The sequence below is a fragment of the Electrophorus electricus genome, chromosome 18 (genome assembly GCF_041902795.1).
Source record: "Electrophorus electricus isolate QZ-2024a chromosome 18, ASM4190279v1, whole genome shotgun sequence".
Classification (NCBI taxonomy): domain Eukaryota; kingdom Metazoa; phylum Chordata; class Actinopteri; order Gymnotiformes; family Gymnotidae; genus Electrophorus; species Electrophorus electricus.
The window spans coordinates 3,058,299-3,075,947 of NC_137514.1; the positions used below are offsets into that span (position 1 = coordinate 3,058,299).

Sequence of the window (17,649 nt, forward strand, 5' to 3'; positions counted from 1 at the left end):
TTTGTAGCCACACCCCCGTGAAGGCACGCACCTGTACGGGGTTACGTGTTAATGTGTGTCCGTCTATTTAAACCCCCGTCAGTACGTGCCTCACCATTGGTCATTGTTTGTTTGCTGATGTATGTAAAATGCGTATGTAGTCATCGTTAGATGTTACTGTAGCCTGTGTTTATTTAAATGTATAAGTCATGTCTGTTGTTAATGTTGTGTGTGAGTGCCACCTTTCTTCATGTTTTATGTTAATAAATGTTTCACATCATCGAGGGAGCCTGTGGGTCCTGCTCCACGCCTATCTGCACTTGGGCCAGCGACAACGTTACAAGCATTAGGGTTGACATCAAAGATGCGAAATATTTGAAGTGGGGTAATGTTCCTGGTCAAAGTCCCATTGTGAGAAATTGCATAGATCTGTATGTGCCTGCTTGTAGTGAGGAAGTGAGGACACTTGTGTTTGTGATGAGAGCAGGTCTGAGGAGGCAGAACTGCAAGTGTTGTTTTAGGCCAAAATGGGTTCAGAACTAAAGCAGCACCACTGTATTTAAAATGTCACAGCACTGTTGCATCACTCCACCGACCTTATCACAGGTGCATTTATTTCTGCCTGACAAATTAACCAAAGGTAATAAATGTGCCTGTGCTCATATTAGTAATGAAATTATTGAAAGGTAGCATTAGGCAGCACAGGGTGAAGCACTAAGTGTACAACAACATAAATGGACAATCTCCTCAATGACCTGCATTTAAGAAGAGTGATTGATATCCAGAAGACGAACACCACATGTTCACATGTTATTTGGAAGTGGTAAATATCAGCCTACATCAAAAGAACACAGCCTTTCAGTCCAGTTTGTGTTTGGATTGTCTATTATGAATGCTTTGCGTCACTGTGATGACCACAAGCATGTTATCAGCAGTATTGTGAGCATGTCCATGTTACCATTGAAGCCCAACAGTGCATGCACTTCCTGTGATGGTCCTGACACTGATACCTAAAGTAGATACAGTAGTTAACAAAAATGCTCTCTGCTCAAAAAGGCAACATGGCTAACTGTTAAAACTACATCTTACTCAATCAGTAACACTGCCAAGCAATCACAAGTAAATAAACTCCATAACTGCAGTAGTCAGTCAGATATGAAGTGATGTAATGGAGCTGTCAAATCCAAACCCTGTCCTACTCTAAAGTTTATTGTTTTCAAGATTTTGTGATGGGCCAGGCAAAGTCAGATGCTCGCGGATATGAAACAGGAGCTTTATTGGAGTTCAACACAGTGGTAGCGGAACAAACCGGGGTTGAAACCAAAAGGACAAAATAGGTGTTAATCTGAATCATTGAGAAGAAACAGTCTGTGTCTCAACCAGAAAAGCAATCCAAAACCAGGCAGAAAAATCCAAAAAAGGGCAGGCAAAAATCAGAAACACAAAATCAAGGACAGTACACTCAGATAATACTAAAAACAATCCTTCTCAATGTATGGGAGCTCTAAACAGGCTTATATACACACTCCTGAGTAAACACAGGTGAATTCAATATTCTGGTGATGATGATCTGATGGCACATCCATGGTTGGATGAGTTGCTGGCCAGGTGACAAACAGCCTGCTGGGTAATGTAGTGTACTAGGGGATCAAGCGAAATGACAGATTTCCTCCCCAAATATCAACAGCACAACATACTTTGTTTTTTTATTGTCATATTCTGTGGACTACTGAGTTATAAAAGTTTATATGAAAATTAAACTGCTATGCTATACAGCAGATGACTATGATAGATGTGTCAATCCTATAGCAGTCAAAGCAGTCTAAAGCATTTTGATTGGACGGCCAGGATGCAATCTTTTGAAAAACAACAAAGATTCCTAGTGCGGCCCCTGATTTAAAAAAGCCTTAATGTAAAACAAGACCAGCCTATCAGGCAATATGTGCACATGTCAGTGTCACTGTTGGGCGGAGAGGACTCTGTCCTACAGGTCTTGCAGTTGGTTCTAGACTAAATTATGTGTTTCTGCTGAGGACTCACAGGTTGTGGTTGTGGTTTTGAATGGTCACTTTGTTTATCTGCATATGTTCTCCAATCACACCACAGGATAATTAATAATTAATAATTAATAGTTAAGTGAACAGTCTTCAAACGCAGACTGAAGACCCATCTATTTGTGGAATATTTAAATGACCACTGACTAACTGAAACTCTAGTACTTATTGTAGGGTATTGTTTATTACACTGATTGTTGTCTGAGATAGAGCTTATAGGTGTTTTGCACTTCTAGGCATCAGCATTGATTCCGGTATATAAACAGCAATCTAGTTCAATGGTAGTTTGGACTCTAACCTACTGTACTGGCTAGGATGCATTCTATGAGTAAATGACAAAGCACTTTTGTAGTCACTCTGGATAAGAGCTTCTTCTAAATACTGTAAATGTAAATGTAAATGTAGCCATGTGGCTACAGTTTGGGGAAGGTCCCTTCCTGTTCCAGCAAGTCCATGTCACTGTATACATAAAGACATGGTCTGAGGAGTTTGGTGTATATAAAAAATGTATTTTTCTATAAGAAAAATCCATATGTGATTTTATATTTTATATATTCTAAATATTTTATATTTTATACATTGCTTTTTGTATTAAAATCCACACATGATTTTAGGATAGGATATACAACAAGCTCATATAGGAGTGATAGTCAGGTATTAGCATGCTTTTGTCTGTTTTGACAGTGTAAATAAGGATCAGCGATATGGCAGATTTGTTGTGGTAAAAGAGCTCTACTTCCATCTAGAGGATACTCAGAGTAAAGTCATTAGCACAAATGTTAAAGATCTAAAAAATGAAAAAAACAAAACAAAACAAAACAAAAAACAAAAAAACAATGCAGAGTTGAAATAATTCATGAAATATACCTATTATGAAACATTGCTCTTCGCTACAATAATTTTATCAACATATTATTTACCTAAAATGAAATTTAAAATGTATACTGTCTACCTGCTTACTTTGTGAGGTATAACAATGATATATAGAACAAGCGCACAGACACAAAAGTGGTGAACAAATTATCCACATTACCCCAATAGATAGATAGAGTACAACCAGTTACAGATAGGTTGCACCCTGCTGCACAAGAACAGGGTTTTAATTTTCAGAACATTTCCACTAGATGGCACGATTGCCTTTGTTTAGCGCATGTGGACATTAACAGCGTAAGCCCCCCTTAACATTTTACTGTTTATATTATTTAAGGTAAACATTTGGTGTCAACCAACATCATTTTACATAACATTGACTGGTACATACATTATGTGTAAGTTTGTCTATAAATGTACTTTAAACATAATGTGTATGTTTGTCTTTATATGTACTTTACGCATTATGTGTAATGTTAACATGACATTGTTGACCTGTTGACCTGTTCAGCTGCATATAATAAATAATAAGTCAGAGTAAAGACAAAGTGCACATAATGTGTAAAGTACATATAATATTTAGACAAATGTACACATTATGGGTAAAGTACAAATAATATATAGACAAGCAGCTGAACAGTGGTGAGTTGTTAAATGTAGGTAACTTCTCAAACTTGTATCTAAAAGACCCACTTTCATTAGACTATGTTGGTGTGATGCAGATAATAGATACGGTTAGTCTCTGTGCTCAGAATTTTTTGATTTTACACTGAATCTTAATGGTTACATTTGAGACTGAAATTCTGATAGACAGACTCTGATTGTTTTTTTTGTTGTTGTTGAAAAGCAGAAATTGTTAGGATGTTAACATAATCTTCATTTATCTGAAAGGGGTGAAAACAAGTAACATTTAAAAGTAGATATTAATCTACATATTGAAATAGATATTTGCCCAATGAATGACTGGAGCCAATCATATGATCATATTTTGTACTCACCTCTCTAGACTGTGTTACTGTCTCTGGTTCTGCAGGGAGAAAATGAGGACAACAGAGAAAAAGTAGAGGTGTAGTAATGCTGAGTGAGTATTAACACACTGAGTATTAACACACTGAGGATTAACATGCTGAGTATTAACACACTGAGTATTAACACACTGAGGATTAACACACTGAGGATTAACACACTGAGGATTAACACTACTGAGTATTAACACACTGAGTATTAACACACTGAGGATTAATAGTCTTTTCCAGTGTTTTCCAGTCTTCTCTGATGATTAACACACTGAGTAGTATTACCGAGTATGCACCGAGTATCAGTGCACTGAGTATTAATATAGCCTTCCCCACTAGTATTGGTCTAGAGGTGTTTTTGTTGGAGTGTTTTTGGCTCTGAACTCTGACTCCAGTGGAATATGCAGTTCATTGAGTATTCACATAAAGGCCCATGCATTGATGGACCTTCTGCACTTCAAATCTACTAATGGTTTTATCTTAAAATCCACTGTGTGGCAGTAAAACTGAATCCCACTGCACCAGTGGTGTAACTCACCACATGTTTGCATTACATGTGCACTAGTGTTTGTAGTTCAGCATATGTTTGCAATTTGAAGTGTATTTTACCTTTTCTCTTTATTTTGCAGTAAATTGCTGTAATCACACCAGCTATAACCAACACTAGACTGACAGCAATAGAGGAATACATGGCCAGACCAGGAAATGCTGTACAAAGAAATGTGTACACACACACACACACACACACACACACACACACACACAGAGAGAGAGAGAAAGAGAGAGTTGTAAAACCATGTGATGAAGCCTAATAATATTGGTGTAAGAGAGTGGTGTGTGAAGGGACAGAGGGGTCTCACCTGGTGGAGAGTCTCTGTGTTCAGGTTGGATTGAAGGAGCAGGTGATGGGGAGTGGTGAGCTGACCACGTGGATAACTGCACTAATGGAGTTACTGGGTACACACCTGAGGTAATAAATTGCACTTGTTTCATAAACAATTCATTATCAACAACTAGCCAAGCTCTATGTGGTCGATGTGAACTGCTCTGACACCCATAGCTCCTTTTCATCTGAGCATGCTCACTGCACTCTTCATGTAATTAGCAAAATAAGAAACACTCTGTATATCATTACATCATGCTGACTGCACCAAGATCAGCTGTGTCAGTTACACTGTACTGAAGATAAAGAAATTTATGAGACCTGTAATGACCTGTAATGTTTGTGGATTTTGATCTCATGGAAAAGCCCAGAATACGTGTTTGTGGTTTCATGTGCCATTTACACATTTCCTAATATTGTTTTTTCAGTTCTCAATTAATTTTTCATAAAGTCATGAGACTTGTTCAAGTTGCTACGACAACTAAGTGCTAGTTGGTCTCTGTGGTTTTAACTGTTCTCTCTAAAACTGAACCTGGCCACTTCTATGTGGCAGTTTTAGTGCAGGTTTAGTTTAGAATCTTTAAGTATTATTATTATTACCATATCAAATATTATACCATATCAAATATTAATATTATCGCTAAATTGGAAAGGTGGGGGCTTGTCTTCATTAACTGTATTAGCTGGAGGGAGGAGAAGTTGGACTCCAACTTTAACAAACAGTATTCAGAGAAATGTGCCTCAGCAACAATACGCTCAGTGTTTTCTTTGGGTGAGCTAATAAAACAGTTCAGGTGCTGAAAACCATATAATTGATACCATACCCTGTGGAGCAAACATGATACCGAAAGCAAGACTCTGCTCACCAGTTACTCTCAGGTAGATCTGTCTGATATAAATGTTATATCCCTGTTCAGATTTCCAGTCTGATTCAACTCCACACCAGTACTGTCCAGAGTCTTGACCTGTTACATGTCTGATGGTCACTGTCAAGATGTGCTTTGTTCCATCATCATATAGAGACATGTGTCCCTCACGTATCCATCTTCCACTCTCTTTAACTGATGTTTTATAAGTACAAACAGCAGTGCCCACTGTCTTGCATAGAAACTTAGGATCCCTCCTGTGGGATTCTGGGTAATTGCAGCTAATGTTCACAGTTCCTCCTATATAGTCAGTCTCATTGATGGACTTTCCATAGTAACGATCTGTAAATTGAACAAAATACGGTGTACATATTTTCATTAATAAGCAGTGGTAAATGAAATTTACATTATCAGATTCAAGTTTATATGTTCCACAAAGTTCCACGTTTCATTTTGAAAATTTAAAATTATGTCTTTTTTTTTTTTTTTACATTCATCTTCACTCCATTGTAGGTGTGCAGTTGATCAGATATAGTAACAAGACACTGGTATGTTTCCAGTATCCTTTACCCTCAGCTCTCTGATAAACACACTAAAGAGTCGTGCACTTGTCATGAATTGAGAATCTGTCCTTATGAGTCCAGTAACAGTTTGGGTTTGTTGTTATTTGATCTAAACGCTACTGATCCTTTCTAATCTTACAGAAATAATTTGTTTGGTATACTGTTCATCCTCATATCTGCACTTGATAGTGACTCCTCCGCCTGCATATGCAGTCATTTCCTTAGAAGGTTAAATGTATGAAAAATCACAGTACTAAACTGTGTTCCTAATAGGGGTCTACAGATAATTACTTTGACTACACACCTGATGTGGTTTGTCCCTAATGAAAACACGTCCATGCAAGTTTGAACAATAAACTGGTGTGAGATACTTACCCTCCTTTACATTCAGTCTCACTGGTTTGTACTTGTCTATCTTTACTTTTATATCCACTCCACACTGGTAGGTTCCAGAATCCTCCACAGTGAGGTTTCTCATGACCACCCAGAAGACTTTAGCACTATTATTATCATACAGAGAGAATCTGCCTTCATGCACCCATGTGTGTTTGGCTCCTGTTTTAATTTGGTCAGCACATGGTGTACTTTCACCCTTGCAGAAATATTTCTTGTTTGTTTCATATCCTTCCTCATATTTGCATTTGATCCTGACTCCTCCTCCTGAATATGCTGTCACTTCATTGGTGGACTCTCCTGTCACTGCAATACATGCCATACATTCATGTAAGCAGACTCCTCCGATGTTTCTAAAATCTCTACAAAGACTTAATCATCATCCAGATTACTACACAATTGATGTCATGAAACTGGGAGATTCTGCCTGTCTAAATGTATACCCCAGCCAACCCTTCATTTGATACTGCTGGGATTTAGCAGTGTCTGTTCTTACCTGAGATCAGGTAGAGTATGAAGAGGAGGAGGATCTTCATTGTGAGTTCAGGATCACAGATGTCCAGACCAACTCCACTCCACTCCAGACAGATATCAGAGGTTGTGTAGCTCAGTGCTTGGTCTCTCTATCTGCACTGTTTCACCCACTTATTAACTAGTTCATGATAGAATGTTCAGTTCCTTTTTTGACCCAGTAAGAAAGAGAGAGAGAGAGAGATCTGGAGATCACTTCCTTTGCAACTCAGCTCAGATACAATTACCTCATCCAACTTGGCAGTTTATGGCATTTTAGCTGACACTTTTATCCAAAGCAACTTACAATTATAACTGAATACAACTTGAGCAATTGGGACCCAACAGTAGCAACTTCGTAGCAGTGGGGCTTGCACCAGCAACCTTATGATTACACATCAAGTACCTTAACCATTGAGCTACCCACTGCCCTTCATACAATGTATGTTTATAACATTCATAACACTGCCCTTCATAACATTTAAGCTCATAACATTTAAGTGAACAAACAGATGTTTAGCTTCATGGGCTAAAGATGTGTCATGACTTATTTTACTGCATTCTCCAAGTCTCTCTTACTTTAAAAGGTTAACCAGCATTTATTCTTACACTTGTGTATGTTTCCTTCTCTGTTTCAGTTGTTTTTTTTTTTTTCCAATTCATTCACTGTTACATGTTCATATTTAACCTCACACTTTCATAAATTAACTTATGTACAGCTCCAACTACAGGCAGATCCAGCTGTTGCCTCACAGTATATTTTTTATTAGTTGCAATAGTTTGAATAGCTTGTGTTGCATTTTTATATAAAAAGGAAAAGTTATTTTAAAAATCCAGTCAAGTTTTTCAGTACCCATTCATTTATTGTAGCACTAAATAACATAAATGACTATAATTTGATCTTTTATGTTGATCTATTATGAAGAATGAAATCAATGCAGTGTTGTGTAGTCTGGCTGTGCAGTTTTGAATCCAAGATTGCTATAATTTCTGCAAACCAACAGGTGTCACTGCTTTGGTGTTTGCATTAAATGCACAACTGCTTTGACTCTTTTACCTGCCCAATCATGTGGAAGTCCCTCTAAGCCTCACAAAGCCTCATCTGACAGTCCCTACTGGTCATGTCTGTCAGCAGTGTCCTTAGGAAGACACACACAAGAAAAAGAAAATGTGTCCAGGACTGGAACTCCTGTACTGGAGTGACATCACAGGATTGGACTGGGACCTAGAACAGACCCAGACAAACAGAACACAGACAGAGTTATTCCCCTGGCTTCAGAGGACAGTAGAGTTGCCTGCAGTGTTTGATTACAATTGATACTTGACTATAAAATGTTTGGGAGTCTATTTATAATTGCTGTAGGATAAGTACATAATAAAGAGATGACAGTGTACATTTGTGTCACTGAGTCTGTACTGCCACATAGAGGATAAAGCAAGATACACCCCTGTTTAAATTTAATTTTGTAAACTTTTTTTGCATTAAACATGTTCATGCTGAATATCCCATCAGGCCCTACATTTTCATGTTAGTGCATCCCTATCATTATTCTTCTCATATCCATGCTGCTATATTATGAAAGGATCAGTGTCCTCTACTGTGCTGTAATTTTCAGGTTGGTTTTGTTCCTACTATTTGCATTCCATTGTTTTTCTGGTGATGTGTTAGACTGTATATATTAGATATTCATTCAAATTTCCTGATGATTTTTACACATTAAAATGAAGTGCACTGAAGCTTTGTTTTGGTTTTGGACCTTTTATTTTCAGATATCAGAAAGCAAAAAATTACAGTCTAAGTAAGAAACTTAAAAACAAAACAAAACAAAACAAAAAACTGGAAAACCTCATAATAACAAATAGGTTGTTCCAACCTAGAATACAAGACATATTCAAATGAACCCTTATATAATGCTACTAATCATGAAAAAAAAATAAAATAAATAAACATTAAGCTCTATAAAAACACTTAAAATAAACATGCATCTCTCACCTAACCATTTACATAAAGTAGTTTATCCCTCCCATCACTTGAGCAATTCATGTATGTACCCAATCATCAGTGATCATACCATACAGAACAGAGGGTTGCTAGCTCAACATTGCACAAATCTAGATTAAAAAAATCCTTTTGGTGAAAACATTGTGATTTCTTTCTTGAAGGTCTCCTTGGTAAGAGCATCATTAGATCTATCTGCATTCTTATAGAACTTCACTGTAGCATAAGCTGCAGCTTCAGCAGACGTCCCTGCTGACTGCTGAACAATCAAGACAGAAATGTGGGTAACCGAGCAATGCAGTAAATGTCCTGAGAGTGATGGTTGTAGAGCAGTAGCATAAACAGCATGTGAGAAATCATAGAGGGTTGTGGGTAACTACTGTAGTCCTCAAATAGGCTGCAATCCATATGGAATGTATTGTATGTACCTAGTTAATAAAGGACTGAATTTAAATCACATCAGTAAATGTTGAATGTTGAACTGTTGACTGTTGAGCATCTGGTAGCTCACTTTGGATAAAAGTGTCAGCTAAATGCCATAAATGTAAAACCATTCACCCTCCAGCTTAATTTAGATAACGCAAGATAGATAGATAGATGAGTGAGATAGTAAGGGAAAGTTATACACTTCCTATTAGTAGACGAATTTACAATAAAAACATGCAGCTCTAACTGAACCACTTCCTGAGTCATGATTGACAGTAGCATAGTCGCATGAGTCGTCCTCCTTCTTACAGGTCTCTGTGGTAATGAAATGTTTAAAACTATCAGGTTTTCTTATGGAACATCACTGCTGTATAAGTGGGTCCTTCAGCAGATGTTTTCGCCAATTGTGCCTCTTACTGAGTAATCAGATGGAGTTGTGGGTAATTGAGCTGTGGAGTAAATGTCCATATCATGGGAGCATGATGCTGGTTGAACTAAAGCTTAAACAGTTTGTGAGGGATAAGAGGGCTTGGTGGGTAGACCAACAGTAGAGTAGACTGTAGAAGCTCCAGTGTCAGAATGGCTTCTGGTGTCTTTAGTCTCCTCATAGTCACAGACAGAAAGTGGAACCTGAGAGCATAAACAATACATCAATAATTATAACAATAAAAGCTATGGTCTGCCGGTTGTGTTAAAAGATAGTTCAAGTTCAAGTTTGGTATATTTGTCACATACATAGTCATACACAGTATAACTCGCAGTGAAATGGTTGACGTCCCTGCTTAGTTAGTAAAAGTACTAAAATTTTGTTCATTATATGTGTTTCAGGAGTGTCTGCATGTGTATTTTGTGCATCTGTGAACGTGCAAAAAGCTAGAAGGTAGTTTTTCACCATTAAAAATCATGTCATGTTACCAAGTTAATAGGAAGGAAGCTTATTTTATCTTTTTTGTACATGTGAGGTAAGAAAAAAGTCCTCTGTAGAAATGGGTGAACATACATGTGTCATACAGTCATGACTCACTGCCTGGTTGTGTGAGGAGTCTTGAAGGGACTGCCGTTTGGATGATGCTGAGAAAGAATTTTGACATTGATGCAAACATTACAACAAAAATACCAAAGCCAGTTGTGAAGGTCAAAAACTTGATATTTTGAATCCATCGTCTTTGCTTCATTTGCTTTGTGCATGCATGCTCATTTTTAGTCAGCAGGGGGCACCATCAGACTGCACTCTTACACCCTCTGGCATCAAATGAACCCTCTTTAATGAATGTGGTTAATCTACAACACAGATTATATGTAGTATTCATATCTGAGCATGGAGATCTGCACATGTGCTGTCCTTTACAAACCTGCTGTCCATGTGTAAAACCAATAACATAACTTTTAACACTGGAAATTGTTATGACCGTAACGTACAAACAGTTGAACATGTGGTAAATATTTTGGTGAATCTAATTTTCAGAATGAACATAAATATGCAAACATGTGCACAAGAGTGTGTGTGCATGTGTTACCTTGCTTCTTGCTTCTCTTTCTGATAGACCCAATGAGGTATGAAATTCCCTTCAGAACCAGCATGAGAAACACAGACACAAGACTGATCATAGTGAAAGTTGAAATTCCTGTAGAGGAAGCAGAGTCATAATCACTGAGCCAGTCACACTGAACCTTTATCCTGGTCATACACATGGGATATGGTTGGTTTGGTGTCCTTTGGACTGATGCATGATAATGACTCTGGGGATGAGTCTGAAACTGGAACATCTGGATATACACAACCACAAGAGTGACAGATTAACTGAGTCCATGATGTGATTGGTATTGTGATTATGATTGTTGACAGTCACAAAAGGAACATTATTTAACACCTATTGTGTTTTTGTATCAGAGGAAGTCACTGTGGTTTCAGATGCTGTGTGTGCAGTTGCGCTTAAGGATGAGGATGATGAAGGTGCTGAAGGTGCTGGCACTTGTGGTTCTGTTAATTGAGATGAAGAGATTAGTGGTTAAACATTCAGTTGCAAAGGAAAAAAAAAAGTGTTATCCTCCCTCCTGTTCCATGTGCGCAGTGCAGTCCTCAAGGGCTGTGGTTTCTGGTTGAGAGTACACTGTGTGTCACTGGTTGTTGCTTCTCACCAGGGTATTGATTGGGTATAAAAAAAGAATGTTGATTGTAAATTGTCCTTGGGTCTGAGAAAGGCAAGTGTATGTGTAAATAATAATAATAATAATAATAATAATAATAATAATTACTGTTGTCATCAGCAGTAGATGTCAGTCAAACATACTTCATGTATGTACATTAATTAGCTCATAGTCAGCCATTTAATAAATTCCCACATTTTTTTGATATATACTGACTGCTTTTCTCTAAGAAAGTGAATTCTGCGGTGTAAACCATCATGCATACGGTGATAAAAATGCTAATACAGGCTTTTTTTCTGTTCCTCATTTAAAGCACTATTAATATGATATTCACTTTCCTATTTAAACACATTTTTTTAGCATGGATGTTGTGGGCAGAATATTTAGCCTTCTGAAAGAAAATCTGCAATAAGATTAACTGAACATGTTATGTACTAACCAGTTACTCAGGAACATCTGTGTGATATAGATCTTGTATCAAGTGATCGGATTCCCAGTCTGATTCAGCTCCACAGCAGTATGTACACCAGTATGTACCAGAAGCAGTCAGTTTTCAGATGATCACTGTGAATATTTGATTTGTTTAGTCATCATATAGGGATATATGTTCTTCATTTATCCATCATCCACTTTCTTTGTCAGAGTACGTGGAAGAGAGACAGAGTTGATTGCAGGAAACAGGCGTAGGTAATCCAGAGATGTAATCAGTAAGCAAGCAGAGGTCACAATCTAGTTAGTAGTAGTCAAATATACAAGAACCAATACAGGGACAGGTAAGAGGGCAAAAAGTGAGACAAAAGGCATGTATTGATAAACCAGAAGACCAGAATAATAAACAACAAATCTGCAAATTATGTCCCTCAGCACGTCATTGATAAATGTCTGAAACACAGAAAGGGTGAGGCCATAAGGCATAACCTGGTACTCAGTGTCCAGAATTGGTAATGACAGCCATCTTCCATTCATCCCCCTTCCGGATTCTGACTGGGTTATATGCGCTCCTTAAATCCAGCATGTTTATTAAGTACCTGGCTCTCATTTGTTCCAGGGCTGAAGGCAGAAGTGGTAATGGATAGGGATACTTTATGTTGACATCATTGACCCCCTATGATCTATGCAAGTATGTAGACCTCCATCCTTGGAAATAAAAAAAAAATACAAACTCCTGCAGCTGCTAGGGTTTTGGTAGGACGAATATATCCCTGTGCTAATGCTTCATGGATATAGTCCTCCATTGCTTTATTTTCTGCAGTAGATAGGATACGGATGTACTCGAGGGGGCACACCCCCTTCCACTAAACATATGGAGCAGTCATGCGGTGGAGTCAATCAATGCTTGAATTACAACACATCCCTTATGGATAACTTCTGTTTCTAATACAGATGGTCTAGGAACAAGATGGAAAGATGTGTTACTCACTGCCTTGGTGTGCAAGGATTCCTTGGCTTCTGTCCTGCATCTATTGGGACTAATATGGCAATCACATAAAACATGCCCTGACTCTCCATAAAACACATACATCCCGAGTATCTTCTCTCATAGGAGTTGAGATGGTTGTAATCTGTAATGAAGGCACACACACAAGGGAGAGGTTTTATTTCTTAGAGATTTTATTTTGGATACGGGGCAGGTAGAAATCATAGGGAGAGGTAGTAGGGCTTGGAGCTTTCCCAGACAGATAAGAGGAATTAGGCGGGTAATTGTGGTCAGGTCAGCCCAAGGTCAAAAACGCAAGGCAGAGTCTGGAAGGTGTCCAGGGGTCAGGCAGGAGATGAGGTCTGTAACACAGGCAGGATTTGAAAACCAGGAAGACCAACACTTACATGGAAGGCTCAGTATGCAAAATGAGAATGGCAATACTTCGCAAAGTGTGTGTGCTGGAGGGGAGCTTAAATAGGGAGGTAGTAATGGAGATAATTGTCATCAGGTGAGTAATTAGTACTTTGGTGAGCCAGATCAGAGATGTCGGTAGTAAGGTAGGTGTGGCAGTGATTGGATGAGCATGGTTCCTGGAGTTCATGAACCAACTTGCGTTTCTTCCATCTCAGCTGGTGGAGGTTAGCTCCTCAATCAACTTGGACTCATCTCGGCAGTCTTATTCCAACGTGTTCAGCATTAAATCCCTGCCAATGTGCAGTAGTCAGTGCTACCTCTTTGCACCCTCTACTCGCAGCCAAAGTTTCAGGGTATAATCTACAGCAGAACAGGAACTTTGCTTCAACCTTGAACCTTGCTTCAAATTAAACAGTATCTCTCCACTTGCTTTGCCTTCTTTAGGGTTATCAAAAACAGCATGAACTTAAATAGTGACGAGGTTACAATCTCTTGTTATTTCTCCACCTTTTGTCCATACTGCATTAGCCCACTCCAAAGCATTATAATCAAAGATATGCAGACAGTCTGTACAGGGAGGCTGTTGGGCAAAATATAAGAAGCCTTGCAGCAAAAAACTTTTACACCCTGCTGGGTTTCCATCATATTTATCCAGCAGATCCAGATAAAAGGGAGAGACATTAGAGGTCAGTGAAGGAGGTGTAACAACACTGGGAGTTCTCACCTTCCAGGAAGTTAAAGTTGCTAGATGATGTTTTAGCTCGGTTACGAAAGGAACTAAAGCTGTAATATGCTGTTTCTGCCAGGTGAGTTCCTCTACCCTGTTGCCCAGTGAATCCAGACGCTGGTGGAGCTGATTGAGCAACTGGCCTTGAGCGGCTAACGTCCAGTACCTGATGACTCCTCATGTAGGCAAGGTCTTCTGTCTGAGTTGGTGCAACAGAGGCGGAGTCGATTCCAGGAAAACAGGTGGATTTTAATTGTACAGGGGTAATCCAGAGACATAGTCACAAAACAAGCAGAGGTCACAATCCAGGTAGCAGTAGACAAATATAGAAGAACCAATACAGAGGCAGGTAAGAGGTCAAAAACCAGGAGGACAACATAATATTAACAAAGACAACAACTCTCAAACAATATTTCACAATGACTGAATGAATAGGAACGTTTATATATGGAAAAAGAGAGACAAGTGACACTAATAATCAGGGGACTGGCAACACAGAAGAGGTTCATGGGTATTGTAGTCTGTGGTAGGTTGTGTCCTTGTGGAAGGTTTGACACTTTTAGAAGTACAAACAGCTGTCTACTCTTTTGCAGAGAAACTTGGGGTCACTCCTGTGGGATTCTGGGTATTTGCAACTGATGTTCCCAGTTACTCCTATTTAGCCAGTCTTATTGATTGCCAGATCCATACTATTATACTATTATTGTACTATTAAAGTCTATTATAAATATTCAGATCACAACATGTGCATTTATTAATACTCCTTTTGTTATTCTAGCATTTTCCATGCTAATAAATGTAATTATCTGACACGTTAACTCATCTAAGCTTAGTCTTATCCCATTTCATATGATCAAGACTTTTAGGATTTAGGATTGAGAGATCAGATCTGCTTCATACTTGCTTCCTTACTGCTACTGGTCAGCACTGCTGCCTCACTGCTCCAGTGTCCTGCGTTTAAATCATGGCCTGGCCACTGCCTGTGTGGAGTTTGACTATTCTAGCTGTGCCTGTGTGGGTTTCATGTGGGTACTTGTGATTCTTCTCCCATTAAAAAGATGTGTTAGATTGATTTATGTCTGTGGCCATGTGTGTGTGTGTGTGTGTGTGTGCGTGTGTCCTGTCCAGGGTTGGTTCCTGTCGTGTGTCCTATGCTGCTGGAATATGCTCTGAAATGCTTTTTACCTTCTGTTATGTTCACCTTCACTTCAGTGTTGTAGGTTTGTAGTTTCAGTGTCATTTACACTCTGATAAACACTCCGATAGCTCTCTGATAAACACACTAAAGAATCCTGCACTTTTGTTATCTGGAACTGAGAATCTGTCCTTATGAGTCCAGTCACTGTTTGGGTTTGTTGTTATTTGATCTAAACACCACTGATCCTTGCCAGTCTTTCAGAAAGATTTCGGTTTGGATTTGTATTCATCCTCAAATCTGCACTTGATGGTGACTCTTCCCCCTGCATATACAGTCACTACTTTAGAGGCCACACCCCCTGCTAAAGACACATTGACATCACACTGTTATAATGAGTCCTGTATGAGAGCTTGGAGCTTCACCCTCCCTGAAGTTGGTAATAAATCGTGCTGGAAGAGGTAGTATGATGAAGAGGAGCAGTAATGAGGAACACTCACCTGCCTTTACCTTCAGTTTCACTGGTGTGTGCATGTCTTCCTTTGCCTTGTCTGTTATATCCACTCCACACTGGTAGGTTCCAGAATCCTTCACAGTGAGGTTTCTCATTACCACCCAGAAGACTTTAGCATTGGTATCATCATACAGAGAAAATCTGTCTTCATGCACCCATGTGTGTTTAGCTTCTGTTATTATTTGGTAACTGCATGTTGTTTCTTCATCCTTGCAGAAATATTTCTTGTTTGTTTCATATCCTTCCTCATATTTGCATTTGATTCTGACTCCTCCTCCTGAATTTGCTGTTACTTGACTCGTGGACTCTTCTATCACTGAAATACATGCCAAACATGTAAGCAGAGTCTTCCTTTGTTTCTAAAATCTTTACATTGGCTTTATTAATTATCATCCAGATTACTATATAACTGCTGTCATGAAACTGCGAAAATCTTCCTCTAAATGAACATCCTACTCAGCCCTTCAATTGATACTGCTGGGATTTAGAAGTGTCTGTTCTTACCTGAGATCAGGTAGAGGATGAAGAGGAGGAGGATCTTCATTGTGAGTTCAGGATCACAGATGTCCAGACCAGCTCCGCTCCACTCCAGACAGATATCAGAGGTTGTGTAGCTCAGTGCTTGGTCTCTCTATCTGCACTGTTTCACCCACTTTTAACTAGTTGTGATAGGATGCCCATATCCTCTTTTGACCCAGAGAAATAGCGAGATATCTGCATGTCCAAGATAGGGACATAAACCCTAACCCTATGAGAGGCAAACATACTGACTACCAAGTCACTACATTGAACTTAAACTGTATCCAGCCTTAATTACTGCACTGCATATAAAAATAAAATAAGATTGTTTTTCTTTGATTTTAAGTAAGATAGTAATGTGTAAGATACTCACCTTCTTTTACCTTCAGTTCCACTGGGTTGTACTTGTCTATCTTTGCCTTTATATCCACTCCACACGGGTTCCAGGTGCCTACTCTACAGTGAGGTTTCTCATGACCACCCAGAAGACTTCAGCACTGGTAATATCATACAGAGAGAATCTGCGCTTCATGCACCCATGTGTGTTTGGCTACTGGTTTAATTTGGTCAGCACATGGTGTACTTACACCCTTGCAGAAATATTTCTTGCTTGTTTCATATCCTTCCTCATATTTGCATTTGATCCTGACTCCTCCTCCTGAATATGCTGTCATTTTATTGGTTGACTCCTGTGACTGAAATACATGCCAACTTTGTTTCTTAAATCTCTACATTGGCTTTATTAATTTACATTTACAACATTTAGCTGATGCTTTTGTTATCCAATGTGACTTATAATTATGACTGAGTACAACTTGAGAGGGTTAGGGGCCTTGTTCAGGGAACTGACAATGGCAACTTGGTGGGGCTTGAACCAGCAACCATCCAATTATAAGTAATAATGTAACATTAACATGTAACATGTAAGCAGAGTCTTCTGTTGTTTCTAAAATCTTTACATTGGCTTTATTCATTATCATCCAGATTACTACATAACTGCTGGCATGAAACTGGGAGAATCTTCCTCCCTAAATGAACATCCCAGCCAAACCTTCATTTGATACTGCTGGGATTTAGGAGTGTCTGTTCTTACCTGAGATGAGGTAGAGGATGAAGAGGAGAAGGATCTTCATTGTGAGTTCAGGATCACAGATGTCCAGACCAGCTCCACTCCACTCCAGACAGATATCAGAGGTTGTGTAGCTCAGTGCTT

General features: G+C 38.8%; 2 protein-coding genes across 14 annotated transcripts; both read right to left on the reverse strand.

The window, feature by feature from the left end:
- Positions 1-1,253: 1,253 nt before the first annotated feature.
- Positions 1,254-7,235, reverse strand: LOC113568210 (polymeric immunoglobulin receptor-like). The gene is made up of 7 exons (XM_026996398.3): positions 7,121-7,235; positions 6,607-6,930; positions 5,669-6,010; positions 4,780-4,884; positions 4,529-4,627; positions 3,902-3,930; positions 1,254-3,787 (listed from the first exon to the last, which is right to left on the reverse strand). The coding sequence occupies exons 1-7, from the start codon at positions 7,158-7,160 to the stop codon at positions 3,680-3,682; spliced, it is 1,047 nt and encodes a 348-aa protein (XP_026852199.3). The 5' UTR covers positions 7,161-7,235; the 3' UTR covers positions 1,254-3,679.
- A 1,651-nt stretch (positions 7,236-8,886) lies between these two features.
- On the reverse strand, positions 8,887-17,013 carry LOC113568211 (CMRF35-like molecule 1). Of its 13 annotated transcripts, XR_014118327.1 has the most exons (8): positions 16,810-17,013; positions 16,422-16,665; positions 15,904-16,233; positions 13,128-13,269; positions 12,147-12,271; positions 11,077-11,184; positions 10,560-10,630; positions 8,887-10,189 (listed from the first exon to the last, which is right to left on the reverse strand). XR_014118327.1 is itself a non-coding variant. In XM_081701626.1 (7 exons), exons 2-7 carry the CDS (start codon positions 16,459-16,461, stop codon positions 10,170-10,172), a joined length of 624 nt encoding a protein of 207 aa, XP_081557752.1. In that variant the 5' UTR covers positions 16,462-16,665; positions 16,810-17,012; the 3' UTR covers positions 8,887-10,169. The 13 variants fall into 13 exon arrangements, 10 of the variants coding, with proteins under 10 accessions (XP_081557752.1, XP_081557753.1, XP_035390468.1 ...); XM_081701626.1 differs by lacking the exons at positions 12,147-12,271; positions 13,128-13,269 and adding an exon at positions 11,611-11,690 and having other exon boundaries at positions 10,584-10,630; positions 11,077-11,183; positions 16,810-17,012; XM_081701627.1 differs by lacking the exons at positions 12,147-12,271; positions 13,128-13,269 and adding an exon at positions 11,611-11,690 and having other exon boundaries at positions 11,077-11,183; positions 16,810-17,012.
- Positions 17,014-17,649: the final 636 nt, after the last annotated feature.